Raw genomic sequence first — 20,689 nt, forward strand, 5'->3', positions numbered from 1 at the left:
TTAAGTATGCATGTGGAAGGAAAAAAGAGGAGAGGACGACCAAAGAAAAGGTGGATGGATTGCGTGAAAGAGGATATGCGTGAAAAAGAAGTGGATAATACGTTGACGAATGACAGGAATGAGTGGAAGAAGAAGACATGTTGTGCCGACCCCACGTAGCGTGGGATAAGGTAAGGAAGAAGAAGAAGAAGCTTTGTTTGCTCCATAGAGTAATAATTTATCGTAGGCTGAGTAAAAAATCATCATCGTTCACACTAAAAAGAGAGCACAGGTAAAGTTACTAATGTGATAAACAGAGACGCAGCTAACCTATTTTTTCTCCCTTATCATGTAACCATTTTTTTTCAAGGAGTACAACTTTAGTTGCAAAACAAATGTTGAGAATTCGTGGCGTCATTGTATTTCTCATTAGTTATTTAATTGTTTTCACATAAATACAAATATTATTGATAGGTTAATACAAATATTGACTACTAAACAATGGTACATTGTCGTGTTATTCATCGTTACGTCGCGCTATCGCTATCTCAGACGCGGTTACACAATACTTACGTCGTGCTATCGCTATCTCAGACGCGGTTACACAGTACTTTAGTCTAGCTTTTTTACTCAGTCTATGTAATTTATCTAAGATTTTCCCAAAGAACTTCCATGTACTACTACGGATTTGCCACACAATACAAATGGGTAACATTGGTACAAGAACGAGGATATTCCTGCACTCACAAAGAAGTGTAACTTGTTCACAAATGGTGGATTGTTCCTAAACCCTGTTTTTATAATTATGTTGACATCAAATCTAGTGTTCACACTTATGAAAGTTTCGATAAGTTTGAGCTAGTTCCCGATCCGCTATTTTCTATAGGACATTAATTAGGGCATTGGCAACTCTTTATGTCAGCCTAACTGTCAACTGTCACTGTCAGACCACACCACAACTGTCACCGACAAGTGACAACTGTGAAGTGTGCTGTGAAGTGTGAAGTATGTGTGAGGTCTGAAAGAAAAACCGGAAAATCAGAAAACCATCATTTATTTTAAACCATTTAAATTGTGCTTTGGCTTTGGCTCGCCAATAATTAATAAATGGTACCTACCTAATTTGTGATTAATGTGACAATATTAGAATTGATTGTGTTACTGAAACTGAAGGAATAATCTTCTTCAAGTGTAGGTACAATGTATGGGTAAGCTATTTTTAATTTTATGGATTTCGTAGCATTCCTATTTTTATAAATCGCACTCGCTACATTACGCAGAAGCGTCAATTTAATATTTTTTGTAAATTATTTCGAACTTTACTAAAGAAAAATTACTGTGTATTCAGTATTTTTCAGTACACAAGAGACTTAATTATGGGACGTATCTATTCGCCACAAAAACTAGGATATTTCTAAAAGTTATCACCATTTAAAAGCGCATTTTATTTCAGCAGCAATTAAAAATGTCTTGTTACGCAAAATTAAAGCTCCTTGTCTGGAAGAATTTTCTATTGCAGAGAAGACATAAATGGCAAACCATATTTGAAATAGCATCTCCTGTGATATTTTCTTTGTTTTTAATATTAATACGATGTCTCGTCGATCCGCAATCGCAACCGCAAGTTGCTTATCCACCTTTCCTGCCAACATACTTCAATATGACTGGAAAGCAATTGTAAGTAGTAATTGTATTTTACTTCCACTGTCTAGAGTGCAAGAATTATCGATTATTTATTCTTTAACTATGCAAGTGAGATTTTCTTGCGAAAATCCGCTGTGATCTGATCAATTGTAACTTTCCTATTAATCAATTATAACTTCCTGTCTTATCTGTTATGTCATTTATTTCTTATCTTACCAGTTCTATTTGACTGGAACAGTCTTTCAAATTTGGCACACTTTCCTTATTTATATATTTTAATTTAGAGGGAATCTAACATCTGCAAAAAGAGAAGGCACTTTGGCTTTCTCCCCAGAAAATCCACTCACCAGAAAGGTGACACAGGATGCCATGGCCATGGTGGCATTGGATAATCTTGATGGTTTCATAGCCCTATTGTTTGACACTAAAATGCTTCCTGATCCCAAAGGATTTAATGATTCTACATCACTTGAGGCAGCCCTAACTCAACCAAATGCTATGAATCACATCCTTGTTGGTATACAATTTGATGATAATATGGCAAGTGAGTAATATAATATTATAATATATTTTTTCATAAACTATTTAATTGGGTATATAATACAATTGATTATAATATTAGAAAAAAAATATGTCAACAAGCCAGGGTTATCAGCTTGTTGATATTTTAAAATGCAAAATATCTTACACTGACACATATTTTTTATCCATCTGCTCCAATTTGTAGATGCTACAGAGTGGCCAGATGATATTGAGGTGGCATTGAGATTTCCTGCAGTAATGAGGATTCCTATGGTGGAACATCCATTGAGGATTAGCTGGAGGACAAATCTCCTGTTCCCATTATTCCCACAACCAGGCCCAAGGGATCCTGAAGACATGTATGGGGGGAAAACACCAGGTATGAAACATTTTTATTATATTAAAAACAACTTATTAGATAAAATTATTTCAGGACATTACCTTCCTACCTACTGAATAAAAAGATATGTATATACAAATACTAGATGATGCATGCGACTTCGTCCATGTAGATTTAGGTTTTAAAACCTGTGGAAACTCTTTAGTTTTGTAATCTATGTCCTTCCCTGGATGCAAGCTATCTCTGTATCAAATTTCATCAAAATTGGTTAAACGGATGGGCCGTGAAAAGCTAGCAGACAGACAGACACACTTTCGCATTTATAATAATATAATCTATTACACACAAAGTTTTCAATCGTAATACCTATCTTATTGTTGGTCTTGATTTTTCCGCGTAATAATATACGCAGAGGCTCTCACGAGGCACGAGTATTTACCGATGACGCAAAGAAATAGTTACCTAAGTACTTACTTAAGTGTAAAGATCGTCTACATAGGTACATAGAATTTGACGCGTCGATATTTTTTATCATCAACAACCTACTGGCCTATACTCCTTATCCTGCAAAACAATAATTCAAATAGACTTTTTCGACAAAACGTTTACTTATCATGTTGGGGAAGACCGGGCAAAGCCTTAACATATTTTAGCCTATTGCAGAAAATGTATTAGATACAAAAACAAGACAAATATTATCACAAATCAGTCTTTATACATTGGTGTTTCGAATTAAATCATCTGGCATTTTATAGTTAACCAACTAGTAACTAAAAACAAAATTCAAAAAAGCGTGTCTGTATCCACTTTAGCTTTAAGTCCGGGTAAAGTGAATAATAGCTTATGTCCTAAAATAGCTCATTAACTCTTATCTGCTAATTTTCATTAAAAACATGATAAATTCTACCGAGCTTTTGAGCTTTTGAGCAACGTTGCCACTTTTGATGTACTTGTACAAAGTCGCACACTTTTTTGCTGTTGCCTTTACGGCTCTCCAGCCGTGCACAGATTTAAAGCTGACGTATTTATCCCAAGAGAGATTCGTCTTTTTTATATTCATTCACCATCTGCAACTAAACAGTATGATTAAAGACAAAAAAATAACTACAAAACGAGATTATAGAAGGCCACGCCGATGTCATATTCGACCATATTCACCCATATTCACCATATTCACTTTACCCGCCGCGATCTTTTTCATGTTAGCCCATTGTATTATTTTAAAAACTATTGATTTTTACTTTGTCTTCGATGAAGACACTTTGACATACAACAAAAACAGAAAACATTCTAGGATGCTATACGAATAACATTACAAATATTGATGAAACACTTACCTCGCCAAAATATTTTTTTTTTACGAAAACACAACTTGCCGCTCCAAAAACCATCCAGGTGTTTGTTGCTCATGGAGCGATGGTGGCTGAATGATATTATAGATACGTGGTAAACGACGAACTAATAATTTGAGGGCGGTAGGGAGTATTCTCTTTTTCCGGGGTGTTCACTTGAAGTACCCATTTATTTAGGAAAACACCAATTTATTTTAATCTCTCTGCGTCGTATTCATCGTCGATCTTGACATTTATCCACGGGAATAGTAACGCGAATAATAATGCGTCCGCGTTCTTTGAATAATAACGCGATCCCAGATTCCTATCTGGGAAAATAAAAATCGTCGAGCAAGAGTCCAAACTCCAAACGCACTAGGGTACAGTTTCATCGATTGCTTGGCGAAATATTATATTATGTTAATGATATTGATAATAATCGTGATCGACGGTTTACGTGCTCTTCTAGGCACGGAGACAATGTAAAAACCAAATTCGGTCACTCATTCTGTTACCGATTTGGATCAACCAGCACAATGTGCTAAGCAACTACACCACACATTCCTCAATTTATTGGAATATTTCAGGTTATTCTCCGGAAATGTTCTTAGCTGTACAACACGCCGTTTCCCAAACAATAATAAAACAAAAGACAGGCAAGTCGATAAATACTAAAGTGTACCTACAACGTCTACCTCAATTGCCGTACAGGAAGGATGATTTACTAGTTGCAATGGAGAGGTTCATATCAATGATCATTATGATGTGTTTTGCTTATACTTTCGTCAACACTGTGAGAGTAGTCACGGCCGAGAAGGAAATGCAGCTAAAGGTAAGTTTATAGTTTTTATTTTTTTACCAGCGTTTGAGAAAGCCTTTGAATAAAACAACTTATTGTAACTTTAACTAACATACGTACTAAAATAGCGCTCTTTTAACACATTAATTTTTGGCTGAACAGCATTTATCTATTTGGTATTCCGAACGCTGCGAACGGTACCTACCTATTGGATTTTCAACTCTCGCTCGGAAACAGACATGCTGAAGAAAACCTCTATTTTTGGAATTTAGTTAATAGTAAAAAACCGGCCAAGTGCGAGTCAGGCTCGCGCAATGAGGGTTCCGTACTACAGTCGTATTTTTTCGACATTTTGCACGATAATTCAAAATCTATGATGCATGAAAATAAATAAAAATCTGTTTTAGAATATACAGGTAAAGACCTTTCATATGATACCCCACTTGATATAGTTATCTCACTTCGAAAGTTGAAAATACTAATTATTAGTTCATCACCACAATTTAATTTTTTTTGTGTGATCTAAACCTAAATTCACGGCTTTCAGATAATTCCCCAAATGTCAGCTATAAGATCTACCTACCTGGCAAATTTCATGATTCTAGGTCAACGGGAAGTACCCTGTAGGTTTCTTGACAGACAGACAGACAGACAACAAAGTGATCCTATAATGGTTCCGTTTTTCCTTTTGAGGTACGGAACCCTTAAAATCAGTATTTTTGCCATTTACTTACTGATGTGACATCGCGATAGTCAGTGGCGAGCACAGGCTTTGAACGTAGGGTAGGCATTAGTGAGGTAGGTTATCTATTTAACGGCAAGTCATTGAGAAATGAGCACTGAGCTATCAACCAGGGTAAGCTGTGCTTTTATGCCTCTATGTCCTGCACGCCTCTGGCGATAGTTAACGTTTCCGTATTTACTAATTACCTTTCTACAAATTACAAAAAATCCCAAGTTGATAAAATTTAAAGAAAAAAATAGCGCGAAAGTGTAAAAGCATAATAGGGCATTAGATAGGCTGGGGATTTGCACGCACGCAAACGCAACATTGCATAATGATGAGAAAGACTGGTTTTGTGTTAAGTGTTTACTTATATTATACGTAGGTATCTATAGCCTGTTTGTTCTTGGTTCTAAAAGTTCTTGGTCTACAGATTACCTCCAAAACTTCTACACATTGTCAGTTATCTAATAACGTACTTACAAAAATCTATAATAAGTTGAAAATTAGCTAAAGAAACGCATAAATATGAGCAAAACAGAGAATGTTGTTAAGCCTGAAACCTCCATTCACATTTATGACGCTGCCGCCAGGTGCGACCCTGGTAGGCAGTATGACCGCGTTCATCTGCCGTCATAATATAGTCTACGTAAATCGACGGCATTATGAAATATTTATTGGAAAATGCTGTGATAGCCTAGTGGTTAAGACGTCCGCTTCCAAATTGGAGGTTGGGGGTTTAATCCCGGGCAAGCATCTCTTACTTTTGGAGTTATGTGCGTTTTAATTAATTATATAACTCTTGCATTAACGGGGAATGAAAACATCGTGAGGAAACCGCATGCCTGAGATTTCCCCATAATGTTTTTAAAGGTGTGTGAAGCCTGCACTTGGCCAGCGTCGTAGACTATGGCCAAAACCCTTCTCATTTAAGAGGAGACCCGTTCTCTGTAGTGAGCCGGTCATGGGATTTTTGTAAGTATGTTTATGTTCGTTTGTACTCGTATTTTAATTAGTGTAATTGGCTTTATGGCCGTTCTAATTAAATAATAAATAAATAATAATAATAATAATAATAATAATAATTCATGAATCATTCATGGCTCCTGAGGGTCCTTGAGCTGTACAAAGTCGATGGTACAGTCCGAGACTTCCTCGGGGCATGCATGGGGCAATGGAGTACGATTCTGTGTCTCCATGGCGAGCGGTTGGCGGCTGCCGATGACCGGATAAGGATAGGAAGGGGTATCTTCCAGGGTGATTGTCTGAGCCCGCTTTGGTTCTGTCTGTCTCTGAACCCACTCAGCACTCTGCTGGAGGGTTCGGGGACAGGCTTTCAGTTTCGGAGAGGAGGAACAAAAGTGCCTCACCTTCTCTACATGGATGACCTCAAACTGCTGGCACCCAATGCCACCCGCCTGCAGGAGCTGCTGAATGTCACCACTGACTTCAGCAATTCCATCAGGATGGAGCTTGGGCTGGACAAGTGTGCGGTCATGCATGTGGAAAGGGGACAGGTAACTCATTTGGCTGAGGTGAGTCTCGAGCCGTCCACCATCAGAACCCTCTCTGAAGCCGAGTCATACCGGTATCTGGGCATGTCACAGTCGCTAGGGGTAAAAGAGACGGACGTGAAACAGTCTGTTTGCGAAGCCTTTTTTGGCCGTCTGACAAAAATCTGTAAAAGTTATTTGTCAGGCGCCAATAAAGTCCGAGCTTATAACGGCTGGGTCATGCCCGTTCTCATGTACACCTTTGGCGTGCTCAGATGGACTCAGACCGAACTTGACGCCCTGGACAGAAAAGTCCGCACAACTATGACTCTTTATCGCATGCACCACCCAAAATCGTCTGTGATGAGGTTGTATATCCCCCGGAAGTGTGGTGGTCGAGGCGTATTGAGCGTCAAGACCATGCATAACCGGGAGATAGCCAACCTCAGAACCTACTTTGAGACGATGAGGGGGTCCCCCATGCATAGAGAGGTCATAGAATGTGATAAAGGACTCACCCCACTATCCTTAGCCCAAACCGAGTGGCAGAAACCGGTAGTACTTAGCACCTCTGACCGGGAGGCCGTATGGAGGGAGAAGGAGCTGCACGGACGCTTTTTTAAAGCTCTTAATGAGCCACACGTAGATAAAAAAGCGTCCGTGCAGTGGCTGCGCTTTGGTGACCTCTTCGGGGAAACCGAGGGTTTTGTCTGTGCGATACAAGATCAGGTGGTCAAGACGCGGAACTACCGAAAGTACATTCTGAAGGATGGCACTCACGACATCTGTCGAGCTTGTCGCCATCCCGGCGAGTCACTCAGACATGTGCTTTCGGGATGCTCAGCGCTTGCCAACACTGAGTATCTGCACAGACACAACCAAGCAGCCAAAATCCTTCACCAAGAGCTTGCTCTGAAGTACGGTCTCCTGGATGAGAGGCTGCCGTATTACAAGTACACACCGGTGCCGGTACTCGAGCGCGACGGAGTCCGGCTCTATTGGGACCGGTCCATCATCACGGACAGGACTATTCTAGCGAATAAGCCTGACATCGTGGTGGTGGACCGGGCACAGTCGAGGGTGTTTTTGGTGGACATCACCATTCCGTATGACGAGAACCTCGTGAGAGCTGAGACGGAGAAAAAGCGCAAGTATCTCGATCTGGCTCACGAGGTTTCCGACATGTGGCATGTGGAGTCCACTGAAATCATCCCAATCGTCATATCTGCGAATGGGTTGATCCCAGTCAGCCTCGCTCACCATCTGAGGCGACTGGGGTTCTGTGGCAGTTCGCTCGCAGCCAGGATGCAAAAAGCGGTCTTGCTGGACTCGGCTAGGATAGTCCGCCGATTTCTTCACCTGTCGCCCTGACCCCCGGCCGTTTGGTCTCCCCTGCCGGGGTGTAATCCTCCGCCCGGTACAAATATGTATGTATGTAATGTTTATGTAGGTTTATTTATTTTTGTGTATGTAAGTATATTATAAACTTTTTTGCCTTTTATATGTATCTATTTTGTACACGGGCGTGAGAGCAAATAATATATAATAATAATAATGGGATGATCATGATGATGGTGATGATGATGATTGGAAAGCATTGCGCATCGTTCTATTGATGACACCCGGTTCAATGGTCGATTTTAATACCTATAAGAATACTAATAATTATACTATTTATGCCAAAAGATCACTGACTCCAAGTCGACCTAATGTAGGGTCTTTGACCGCCCATCAGCTGACGCATCAACTCATTTGACCGGACTTACCAGTTGTTTCCATGTACAGACAAGAAGCGAAAGACTTATTAACTCGCATCTTTCACCTTCATAAAAAAAGACAAAGACTAAGTAAGAAGTAAATCGTTTAGACTTTAGCTTATAGGTAGGTATTAGGTATAAACTTACATAAAATAGTAGGTTTAGAAGATATTTATATAATTTACGTTCATTGTCTTAAGAATAGTTTTTATACATCACAGATACACTGGAATGATAAATAAAATTCTAAGTAAGACGTTATTTTTTTACATTAATATAATAAAATACCTGCAATATTTAAAATTATGACTAGGTAGGTATCTCTTATTATTTTTCTTACAGGTAATAAATGCTATATACTAAGGACTATAATATTATAAAGAGGAAAGATAAGTTTGTTTGCTTGTAATCGATAAACTTTTTTACCACTTGAAAGACTATAGGTACATATTACCTACTAAAATAAAGGTACTGAAGGTAAATAAAGGTACTGAATAAAAAAAACCGGCCAAGTGCGAGGCAGGCTCGCACACTGAGGGTTCCGTATTACAGTCGTATTTTTTCAACATTTTGCACGATAATTCGAAAACTATGATGCATAAAAATAAATAAAAACCTGTTTTAGAATGCACAGGTAAAGCCCTTTCATATGATACCCCATTTGATATAGTTATCTTACTTCGAATATTGAAAATACTAATTATTAGTTCATGACCACAATTTAATTTTTTTTTGTGTGATCTAACCCCAAATTCACAGTTTTCAGATTTTGTCCCCTAAAGCCGCCTACCTACCTACCCCACCCATATAAGACCCACCTACCTACCTGCCAAATTTCATGATTCTAGGTCAACGAGAAGTACCCTGTAGGTTTCTTGACAGACAGACAGACAGGCAGACAGACAGACAACAAAGTAATCCTATAAGGGTTCCGTTTTTCCTTTTGAGGTACGGAACCCTAAAAAAGGTACAAAATATTTTATATGCGCTCAAAAATAGATGAAAAGACGAAGGATTACAATTTTATAGTATGCATGTTGATTAACATCGTCCTTTGTTTCAGGAAACCATGACAATAATGGGGCTGCCTTCTTGGCTCCACTGGCTGGCTTGGTTTATCAAGCAGTTCTCATTCCTATTGATTTCTGTTTTGCTTATGGTCATATTGTTTAAGGTAAGATTTCTTATATAGTATATTCTGGCATACATAGTTTATTCCTGCGCTTCTTCTGCTTGAAGCTTTTTGGCTTTACCTAATGCTCAAGTGTTAGAGGCGCCGGAATAACCAAACTCTTAGGTATAAAGGTCATGTGTGGCACAACTTTAAAAATGTTTTTTCTTTCTTATATCTATATAAAAGGAAAAGCTGACTGACTGACTGATCTATCAACGCACAGCTCAAACCACCGGACGGATCGGATCGGCCTGAAATTTGGCATGCAGATAGCTATTATGATGTAGATAATAGTCATCCGCTAAGAAAGGATTTCCCAAAATTCAACCCCTAAGCGGGTAAATAAAATAGGGGTGTGAAACTTGTGTAGTCCACGCGGATAATGTCGCGGGTGTAAGCTAGTTTCTATATGTGACAAAACTGTTTTTACAAGACTAAACAACGACTTCTATTGCTTCTTACTTAGGTACTTATTATTTATTAAACTTATAGATTGTACATAATTTTTGTTACATTCATTGCCACAAAAACCACAGTTATATGATTAAACTATCGCTTGTGGTCGTTTAGACACTTATAAAAATTGACGCGCTCTAAGGTAAAGGTACTTTCAAGTTGAGCGTCAGTGGCGTCAATAGCGCCGCGTCAGTGACGTGAACGTAATTGGAGCGCAGCGATCGCGACATTAGATGCTGCGTCAGTTGGGCGTCAGTGTCGATGCGCTGGAATGACGCTCCCTACATTTGCATTTACCCCCGCTCCGCTTCAGTGGACAAGGATTTGCGGACTATTTAATAAAATCATACATTTTAACGCGGAGCGGGGAAGCGAAGTGGGGCTAGCTCCGCGTATGGAAAAACACAACACACAGACCGCAACTCCACTCCGCATTACTCTCTCGCTCTGCTCCGCTACCTAGCTTCGCGTCTATGAGCAGATACAGTCCGAAACTCCGCTCCGCATCACTTTCTCGCTCCGCCTGCTACCTAGCTCCGCACCAGTCGACAGACAGCCTTATGAGATGAAGTGTGAATAAACCCGAACACAAACCGGCTGAATAAACTCACTCTCGCTTTCATAAATATTAGAAATACCTACTCTTCAAACAGTTTGAAATGTGGAAGTTCCTAGGCCATTAGTTTTGATAATGGTGTTTTAACAGTTAACACATTACTTAAATTAAAACCACGGTCGGTTTTTATCTATTTACTAAATTACGTAATGGCCTTTGCGCCTATAATCTTGATTTATTACAGTGAGACGAACAAACGATTGAATTAGGTACCAGATATTAGGGTTCCCTAGTATAGGTAATATCAGATAACGCATTTTTTTATTGAATCGTTATACGTCATAGTTTTGTCACTTTTTTGCCTTTTAAGTTTTAACCTTGATTTCTTTGAAGTTCAAGTATCTTGTCAAGTGAATTATCTTAAAGCCCTGGTCAGATAAAACGCGCGACGGCAGCAGCGAAGAGTAATGCAGCAAGCAAATGCTTAAAACTGGTAACCAGTTTTACACTTTTTAACATAGATAACTGCATCTGCGGAGTGCGACGGCAGCAGCGCTCCTCCATGGCGTGATTAACCACGTGTGAACGACGTTGTTTTCGTACAGTTCCATGTATAAGTAGCAATTACATATTAAAAACCGCGTCGTACACGTTGCCATAACGCGTTTTGTCTGACCAGGACTTTTTGTACGTCAATAATGTGCTCGCTAATGAGTCGCTAAGAATTGAATAAAAACTCTTTGGTTTTACGATCCCGGTTAAATTTTATGGATATGTCAAGAGGTTTTGAAAGACAATAAATAAAATTTATGACTTCCCAACCGTCGTTTGACGGCTATGTAGTGAATTTTACCCTTCAACTAGGCGTAAGGCCGGGTATCCATTAAAACAGAGGTGGACCTCCGCCCATCTGCTTGGTCTGTTAAAGACATCTCCATGTATTGAAATAATTGATAGACTTGCTGATGCCCGCGACTTTGTCCGCGTGGATTTAGGTTTTGAAAACCCCGTGGGAACTTTTTGATTTCCCGGGATAAAAAGTAGCCTATGTCACTCTGCAGCTGCTCGATTGCGGTAGAATGACAGCTACAATGTCACGATCGCAATCACCTCTGATTGGTTGACGCTCGCTCACTATTGGCTACAAATTACAATGTATTATTGCAACATGAATCGCACAAATTCAACCAATCAAAACAATTGAGATTGTAATAATGATTGATGCAGGTTTTACGAAATCGACCTACTTACAGGTCTTTAACTATACCCATACAAACACACTTTCTCGTTTATAATATGGGTAGTGTAGACGAGTTAATTTTTTCATATTGTCATCTATTAATAGTCTTGAGTGGTCTGCTAAGCACTTTGGTGGATACCGGGCCTTAAGCTTGTGCAAGGAGTAGGTTCGACAATTAATGTCAAAAGTGCAACGGGTAAAGGTTCGATCGGTCGACTTTTCGGATTTCAGTCCGATCCTTTAATCATCATTATCAAAAATTAATCATACCATATACAAGTATAAAGACGGCTATTAACTCCCTATAGTGAGCAAGTTATGTGTATTAAGGATTCCGTACCTCAAAAGGAAAAACGGAACCCTTATAGGATCATTTTGTTGTGTCTGTCAAGAAACCTACAGGGTACTTCCCGTTGACCTAGAATCATGAAATTTGGCAGGTAGGTAGGTCTTATAGCACACGTAAGGGGAAAAATCCGAAAACCGCGAATTTATAGTTACATCACGAAAAATAAATTAAAATGACGTGTCATGAACAAATAATTAGTATTTTCAACTTTCAAAGTAAGATTACTATACCAAGTGGGGTATCATACAGGGTGTTACCAGAACGCTAGCAAAACTTTGCGTTATTGTTATAATACTACCTAAACGCAATCCAATACCAATAACCATTTGCCTCATTTTGTAGTTTTAGAGATTTGGTTTTTTTCAAACCCGAAATTACAAAACTTGGGTCAATGCCCCACCTACCACGCGGCATTGACTCCGAGTGCCCTACTTACGCAATGTTTGTTGACCTTCGTTTTATTTGCAATATATCGTGAACTTTTACAAAATATAGGACTGTTTTTTTTGTATTTTTTCGTGTTTTTTTTTTGGTATCATATTAGTAATCATCAGTACTATCACCGGTCTTCGTTTTTGCCATCGTTCTGGTTACATCCTGTATGAAAGGGCTGTACCTGTAATTCTAAAACATTTTTATTTCTTTTTATGCTAAATAGTTTTTGATTTATCGTTCAAAATGTCGAAAAATACGACTGTAGTACGGAATCCTCGTCGGTGCGCGAGCCTGACTTGCACTTGGCCGGTTTTTTTTTTAATTCCATTACAATTAGCCCTTGACTGCGATCTCAACATGATTTTTTTTTACGATCGCCACTGTGGATTGTTTTTGTTGATCGATAAACCAACAAGTGATGTGATTTTAACCTTCATATTTATCGATCGTGTGTAGGTTCTGTATGTGGCTGTGAAAAAGTAACCGCTAGACAGACACACTTTCGCATTTATAATATTAGTGTATATTTTCACAATAATAAATTTGCATTAATAGGTCTATCAAACTATAACCATTTATTTTTTAGATGTTCACAAAAATATCGTGTTTTAGATCCCGTTCAACTCAACCGAAGACGGAGAAGGGTATGCAGTCTTGACTTTCACGCCTTGGACAGTTTTGTTTTTCTTTTTGATGCTATTCGTCGTAGCGTCATTAGCCTTCAGTTTCATGGTCAGCGTATTTTTTACTAGAGGTAAGATCATTTTTATCATTTCGATCGAGGAGCTGAATGTACTGCCGTCCTTTAACTGCAAAAATAGTTTTTGAGCTACCGCTAACGTAGGAATTTAAAAAAATAAAGTTTCGAAAAAGGAATGCCTCGTAAGACCAAGCTTTTTACTGATTTGGTTTTTAGTCTGGTTTTAAGTATGTAGCAAATTTGTTCCTAAAAGGCGGCAGTGCAAGTATTATTCTGAACTCATTTTCAAGCAAAAAGGCCTAAAACTGTGCTAAAGTTGAGTCCGAAGATAACGAATTCGTCTCCATGAATTTGGTTTTTTTAAAAATCGTATTGAAATTCCTTAAAATCCTTTCGTAGCTACTATGTTCAAAATTTCAATTTTCTAAATCTATAATAAACTAGCTGATGCCCGCGACTACGTACGCGTGGATTTAGGTTTTGAAAAATCCTGTGGGAACTCTTACATTTTCCGGGATAAAAAGTAGGCTATGTCCTTCCCCGGGTTGCAAGCTACCTCTGTACCAAATTTCGTCAAAATCGGTTGAACGGTTAAGCCGTGAAAAGCTAGCAGACAGACAGACACACTTTCGCATTTATAATATTAGTATGGTAGTATGGATTTAGAAAATTGCCGGCTTTGAGCTGTAAGGTAATAATAATATTATGTCAGTCAGTGAGTTTTTCCTTTTGCATTTTATAAATAGACATAACGTAATATTTTTCTATCTGATGATTAGTTTGCACTTGTCTGCTGTCTCATCTGGGATATGTACCGATTTAGACTAAAGTGAAACCTGGCTAAGCTTAGAATGTTATGGAGATTTATTTAAACCATTCGCTAAACGGCATCCACGCTTCATCCTACCGGAACGCTATATCGCTTGACAGTACGTCCAGCCTTGCCGGTAGGTTCGTAAATAGGGCCGTTACCCTTTCACCAATCCAGACCTGAGCATTTTGAGAATAATAAATACCTAAATAGACTTAGCTGGTAATCGAACTCGAGACCTCACTTGAAGGACCACATCGGTCACAAATGCGCCAGGGAGGCTACCAATTTTTTTAATTATTTAAGTTCACATGCACCAACCCGTTAAATGTGGTTTAAGTAGTTAAATTTTCTGTCCCTTTCTTGTCAACTAGGAATAAACTTGGCAAAGAGTGATATCATTACAAAAACTAATGATTAAACACCAAACAAACTGCTCAGAGATTAAGGAAATGGACCTTAGTAAGAGTAGGTGCTTAATATGACTTTACTACAGTAATTAAATATGCCACGATACTTTGTAGCAGATGATTACCTTTATAATGGTATCTCTTGTTAAATCAGATACCTATTATTATGAGTTGCAACCTTGTAGCATCTATATTAATACACGAGTAAAAAACGACTGTGACTTGAAAATATTTTACAGCTAATACCGCCGCGTCATTCATGGGCCTCATGTGGTTTTCTACGTATGCGGCGTACATGCTGACCCAGATGCTCTATGAGGATATAAGTCTCACGACCAAGTTATTACTGAGTCTGATATCTAATGCGGCGGTGGGATATGCGCTTCAAATGCTGATCATCTGTGAAGGCACCTCTAGAGGTAAGTATCCTTATGTGATGCGAGTCTTGGTTGAGACCTATAGAGCGTACTGTGACTTTGCTCAGACTAAGACCAGAGAACTCTATAAATCTCAGTTTAGTGGTAGGTTAAAGGAAACTAGGAACCAGAGGAAAACCAGACGTAACGTCTAGAGCTATTTAACAATAGGTTCATTTAATAGCTTGTAATAATAATAAATATTTTTTACTCAAGTAAACTTTCACAAGTACTTTCGAATCGTCGGATGCATATACCACTGATTCGGAATGCCTTTACGGAACGCTTCATTTATATTGGCAGCGAATAGAAGTGAATTCCTTTAAAGTTTGCATAGCATATTAACCTCATCTCTACCACGTGCACAAATTTTTATCGAGAAAAATCGCACGAATTTTTTGCTAGAGATTATTTATAAAATAAATAAATTCGCTTCCATTCATCGCCAATGTGAATAGAGCCTTAGGGCGCGTTAATTTAAGAGGAATATTTCACGTGTACACATCGCTTAGCCGCCACGCGTAAGGCTAAGTTCAGATGGACAAGTTGACGCGTGACAACGCGTGTTTAGTTGTCGAGCGACAAAACTAAATAATTGGAGCGGGAAGGTTGTGGAATACAATTAAGTTATTGTGAGGAAATTAAATGTTATTGCCTAAATAGTGTTCACACTGGCGATTTACACACGAAAACGCGAGAGCGGCCGAGCGCCGCGCAACGGCCGCACGAAAATGTTTGCGTCGTATTATAACCGCAGCCTTAGCCCTGGTGTCGGAGCCTCCAGACGATAACATTACCGTGCTCCAGACGACACGCGTCTATACATTTTTTTTAGATTCAATTAGAATCAGTAGGTACCTATAAATGAGCTTATGTAATTAAATACATAAATGACGGGGTTCCATGTAAAGTACCCTGTTGATGCAATATTAACAACTCACTGAGATCATTAGCAGGCACGTCATACCTAATACTAACACTTTAGTGTTGAGTTATTTCAAGGTTCAATGACCGAAAATACTGATTGACAAACCACAAGAACCTTTAGTTATTAGAATTACGCGTATTATCATAAAGATTTTGCAATGTGGTTGAATTTGTATGCATAAAGTTAGTTTATAAGTTTGTAAGTATATGTACATGTAGTTCATTTTACTTTAAGTTATTTTCTACACTAATATTATAAAGAGGAAAACTTTGTTTGTTTGTTTGTTTGTTTGTTTGTTTGTTTGTTTGTACTGAATAGGCTCAAAAACTACTGGACCGATTTTAAAAATTCTTTCACCATTCGAAAGCTACATTATCCACGAGTAACATAGGCTATATTTTATTTTGGAAAAAAATAGGGTTCCGTAAGATATTTGGGTTTTTCGGACACAAGGTGTAAAAAATCAACCAGAAAAGTTACTTATTTTGCGTACGCTGCCTAAACTATAAAAGATAGAACCATAAAATGTTCTAATTAATTGTAGATCTTATAAATATCTACAAAAAAGTCCGCGACACACTATACCCATCTATGTCGAGTGAGGCACAGCAACCATTTTTTTATTTAAAAATCTTGAATTTTTTTTGGACTACATTTAAACGCGTTTATTTTACTCATGCTATTAATCCTTATCAAAATAAATGATTTCATCACTAAGAACAGTTTATGGAGATAATATTTGGTCTTTGAATGATTAAAATTGGACGTTTGGTTTTGAAGTTATGGCGAAATTAAAATATTACGATTTCTGCTGCACGGCCCGTTGTATTATTATTATATAAAGAGGTAATGTCGTTAAGTTTGTTTGTAGGGGGTAATCTTTAGAACTACTGAACCGATTTTAAAAATTCTTTCACCAGTAGAAAGCTACATTATTCCTGAGTGACATAGGCTATACGGGATCTTTAAAAACCTAAATCTACGCGGGCGAAGCCGCGGGGATCAGCTAGTAATTAATATAATGGTAAATTTTATGAATAATATGTATACTGGGTTCTTTGCCTTTAATTAAAAACTTTATTATATTATTAAGTATAAAGTAATTAAATGTAATTTGCTTAAGTACTTCATTAAAACCGCTATTATTTCTGATGCAACACAAAATCTTTGCTAATTTAGTGCCAAGTATCTCAAGTTTACCTATTCGCATCTACTATAATTGATATTTTTTACCTGTACCGAGAACAACACTAAATATTTATAATATTACACAATGAAATTATTATTCCTCATAAACTAGTAGCTACTCGTACCTAATTCATCTATGAGATGAGGTTATTAATTATAATAATTGTTATAGGGCTGTTTTAACGAAAATAAATTATTTAATAGCAACATTTTTTCTAAGTGCTTAATTTTCTAGTTTATATTATTAAACGTTTAACCAAACTGTAAAATTTGCAAGATTGTATGGCATAAGTTTGTTTGTTTTTCTTTCTATGTCTTGTTAAAAGAAATATACATTTTCTTTTCTCCATTATTGTTCACGCCCTTTTTAGGGTTCCGTACCTCAAAAGGAAAAAGGGAACCCTTATAAGATCACTTCGTTGTTTGTCTGCCTGTCTAGAAACCTACAAGGTACTTCCCGTTAAACCTGACCTAGAATCATGAAATTTGGCAGGTCTTATTTATAGCAGACGTAAGGGGGAATATCTGAAAACCGTGAATTTGTGGTTCACAACAAAAAACTAAAATGTGTTCATAACAAATAATTAGTATTTTCAACTTTTAAAGTAAGATTACTATACCAAGTGGGGTATCATATGAAAGAGCTTTTACCTGTACATTGTACAGATTTTTATTTATTTTGATGCATAATAGTTTTAATTTATCGTGCAAAATGTCGAAAAAATACGACTGTAGTACGGAACCCTCGGTGCGCAAGTCTGACTCCTGGCCGGTTATTTCACCTCCGAAAACTCCGAACAAACTTTTAATAAGATTTGGAAGGGTGAATCATCATCCACCCTTCACATAACCTTATCTCTTCTAATCCATACTTCCATACTAATATTATAAATGCGAAAGTGTGTCTGTCTGTCTGTCTGTCTGCTAGCTTTTCACGGCTCAACCGTTCTACCGATTTTGACGAAATTTGGTACAGAGGTAGCTTGCAACCCGGGGAAGGACATAGGCTACTTTTTATCCCGGAAAATTTAAGAGTTCCCACAGGATTTTCAAAAACCTAAATTCACGCGTACGAAGTCGCGGGCATCAGCTAGTAATTTTATAAAGCAATCAATTGCAAATTCGATGTAAGTATCGATCCGTCAACCGACATTCTTTTCAAAGACAGATCGATGAATTATGAATAAGATTATAATTACGACATACATTTAATATTCATATATAACTGCAATACGCTGCAGAACAGTCAACGTTATTGTAGAAGCTTTCAATGTTTGTTGTTTATTATTCAAGCAATCATTGTTTATTAAGGAATAAATTGATGCTGCTAGCGTATAGTCGTTAAGGCCCCAAATGACGTTGCTTTAAAACATTACAGTCAATTGAACTACGCATTCCAACTAATCTATGACCATGGCCTGATTGAACAATACATTTAGGGTTGCCAACTGTCCCATTGCGAATTAATTGTTTCAACTTTTAATTTATAAAGTTGAGTGAAATCAAGTCAATCAAGGTATATTTTTATGGATAGATCAATCCAGTTCATAAATTAACTCTTAACTGTACAAACATGGTCAGTACAAAACAAATTACTTAGGTAGGTATAGTTAGTTAGTTTTTATTTTCATAAAAAAAAAGTTAAAGCTGTAATTATTATTACTAAAGTGTGAATTTCACGAGTATCTATGTACCTACTTCATTGATATATCTTTGTTTATGTTTTCATTTTAATAAAGTCTGTACCTAATTTTATTTTAAGGATAATAATAACCTGTTTGACCCTAATTAAATAAATAAAACATAAATACGAGTAGTTAGGTGAGTACCTACCAGATAAGTAAGAACAGCGCGAGCGATGTAAAATAATGAAATATCATGTCAATGACACAGGAAAGGTTATATAGATGTTAATTTATAACAAACCCTGAATTTCATTTTAGAACATTAGAAATGCTTAGTCGCACATAATCATAGATGATAGGTATTACCCGAATGCCAAGGTCGACATGATAAATAGCATTCTATATTTATTTAATATAAGCACGTCACGTCATGCGATATCCCAATCTAGGGTCTTTGCTGTCCAAAATAGATAAAGACGAGATACACAATTTCGAAACAATATCATTTTCATAATAACTTATTGCTATGCCCTAAAGAGGCGTTCAGACATTGTCAACATCATGATCGTGTACATGAGTGCAAAATGCAAATAAATAAAATATACTACGCCGAAAAATATTACTGATATGTAACTACTTGATTTTTAACAACAATTTTTAAGACCAACAATAATAGATCCAAGTGGAGCGCGAGCGTGCTTGCCTGAACGTGCCTTTAAGATGCCTATTTAGTATTTACATTACAGTATGCGGCAGAAAATAATGTACATCGACCTTTAGAAAGAGATAGCGGATTTGTAGAGCATTGTCTCTGTCGTTGTGACCGACAAAACGTCATATAGGTATGAGTGACAGGGACAAAGCTCTACTCTACAAGGCCGAAATGTCATTCTAAATGCCGATTTACGTTATTTTCTACCGCGTACAGTAATTCACGCCTTGTTCTGGAGTAGGGACGCAAGTGAAACCCACACTTGCAGTTTGTATCAGAAACCTTTGAAAAAATCCGGTCAAGTGCGAGTCGAACACGCACACGAAGGGGTCCGTACCATCCTACAAAATATACCTAACACTTTTATGTAGAACACTGCAAGTTAATGATGGACTGCGCCATCTGTTTGTGATTTAGTAAATATTTTTTTTTCGTAAACACATTTTTTGTGATATTGTAACCACAAATTCACGGTTTTCAGATTTTCCTTTACTTTTGCTATAAGAACTACCTACTGCCAAATTCATGAGTCCAGGCCAACGGGAAATACCCTTTAGGTTTTCTTGACACACACGACAGACAGACAGATAACAAAGTGCAATAACTATAAGAGTTCCTTTTGAGGTACGGAACTCTAAAAAATGTGAAAATGTCAACGCTTCCGCTAATTTGATGGTGGTAGGTTAAAATGGTGTAGTAAAAACAAGGTTGGCTCACCCTCCAAATTATATCCGATAGAAGACCTATAAACATGCGATTGCGTCAGTAATAACTTGCGTGTGATAATTAGGTTTTAATTTTTTAAATTTTGTTACAGGCTTACAATGGGAGGACTTTTTCACGCCCGTATCCTATCACGATCAGTTCCAACCTGGTCACGTAGTTTTAATGTTAATTTTAGATAGTATATTATACATGCTAGTGGCTATTTACGTGGAGAAAATTCGTCCGGGGATGTACGGCGTTCCGTTGCCATGGTATTTTCCCTTCACCAGGAGCTTCTGGTTTCCTAGTAAATCGAAAGTTGCCGGTAAGTTTTAAATTTATAATCATGAAAATAATTTTTACTTCTTGCTTATTTATAGTAAGTAACCTGTTTG

The 20,689-nt window shown here is 37.6% G+C and overlaps 1 protein-coding gene across 3 annotated transcripts in view; it reads left to right on the forward strand.

Annotated features, from left to right (window-relative positions):
* Nucleotides 1-973: 973 nt before the first annotated feature.
* Nucleotides 974-20,689, forward strand: part of Abca3 (ATP binding cassette subfamily A member 3) — a 51,454-nt gene continuing 31,738 nt past the window's right edge. For 2 of the 3 annotated variants that reach the window (XM_034975105.2, XM_069502419.1), the window contains exons 1-9: nucleotides 974-1,187; nucleotides 1,433-1,656; nucleotides 1,908-2,167; nucleotides 2,351-2,524; nucleotides 4,404-4,648; nucleotides 9,653-9,763; nucleotides 13,412-13,553; nucleotides 14,960-15,139; nucleotides 20,407-20,619. In XM_034975105.2, coding sequence (XP_034830996.1) covers nucleotides 1,445-1,656; nucleotides 1,908-2,167; nucleotides 2,351-2,524; nucleotides 4,404-4,648; nucleotides 9,653-9,763; nucleotides 13,412-13,553; nucleotides 14,960-15,139; nucleotides 20,407-20,619 — 1,537 coding nt within the window. In that variant the 5' untranslated portion in view covers nucleotides 974-1,187; nucleotides 1,433-1,444. The remainder of the gene's footprint in view (nucleotides 1,188-1,432; nucleotides 1,657-1,907; nucleotides 2,168-2,350; nucleotides 2,525-4,403; nucleotides 4,649-9,652; nucleotides 9,764-13,411; nucleotides 13,554-14,959; nucleotides 15,140-20,406; nucleotides 20,620-20,689) is intronic. The other variant, XM_069502418.1, reaches the window with a different exon arrangement.

Source organism: Maniola hyperantus, chromosome 13, assembly GCF_902806685.2.
Source record: "Maniola hyperantus chromosome 13, iAphHyp1.2, whole genome shotgun sequence".
In the NCBI taxonomy this organism is placed as follows: Eukaryota; Metazoa; Arthropoda; class Insecta; order Lepidoptera; family Nymphalidae; genus Maniola; species Maniola hyperantus.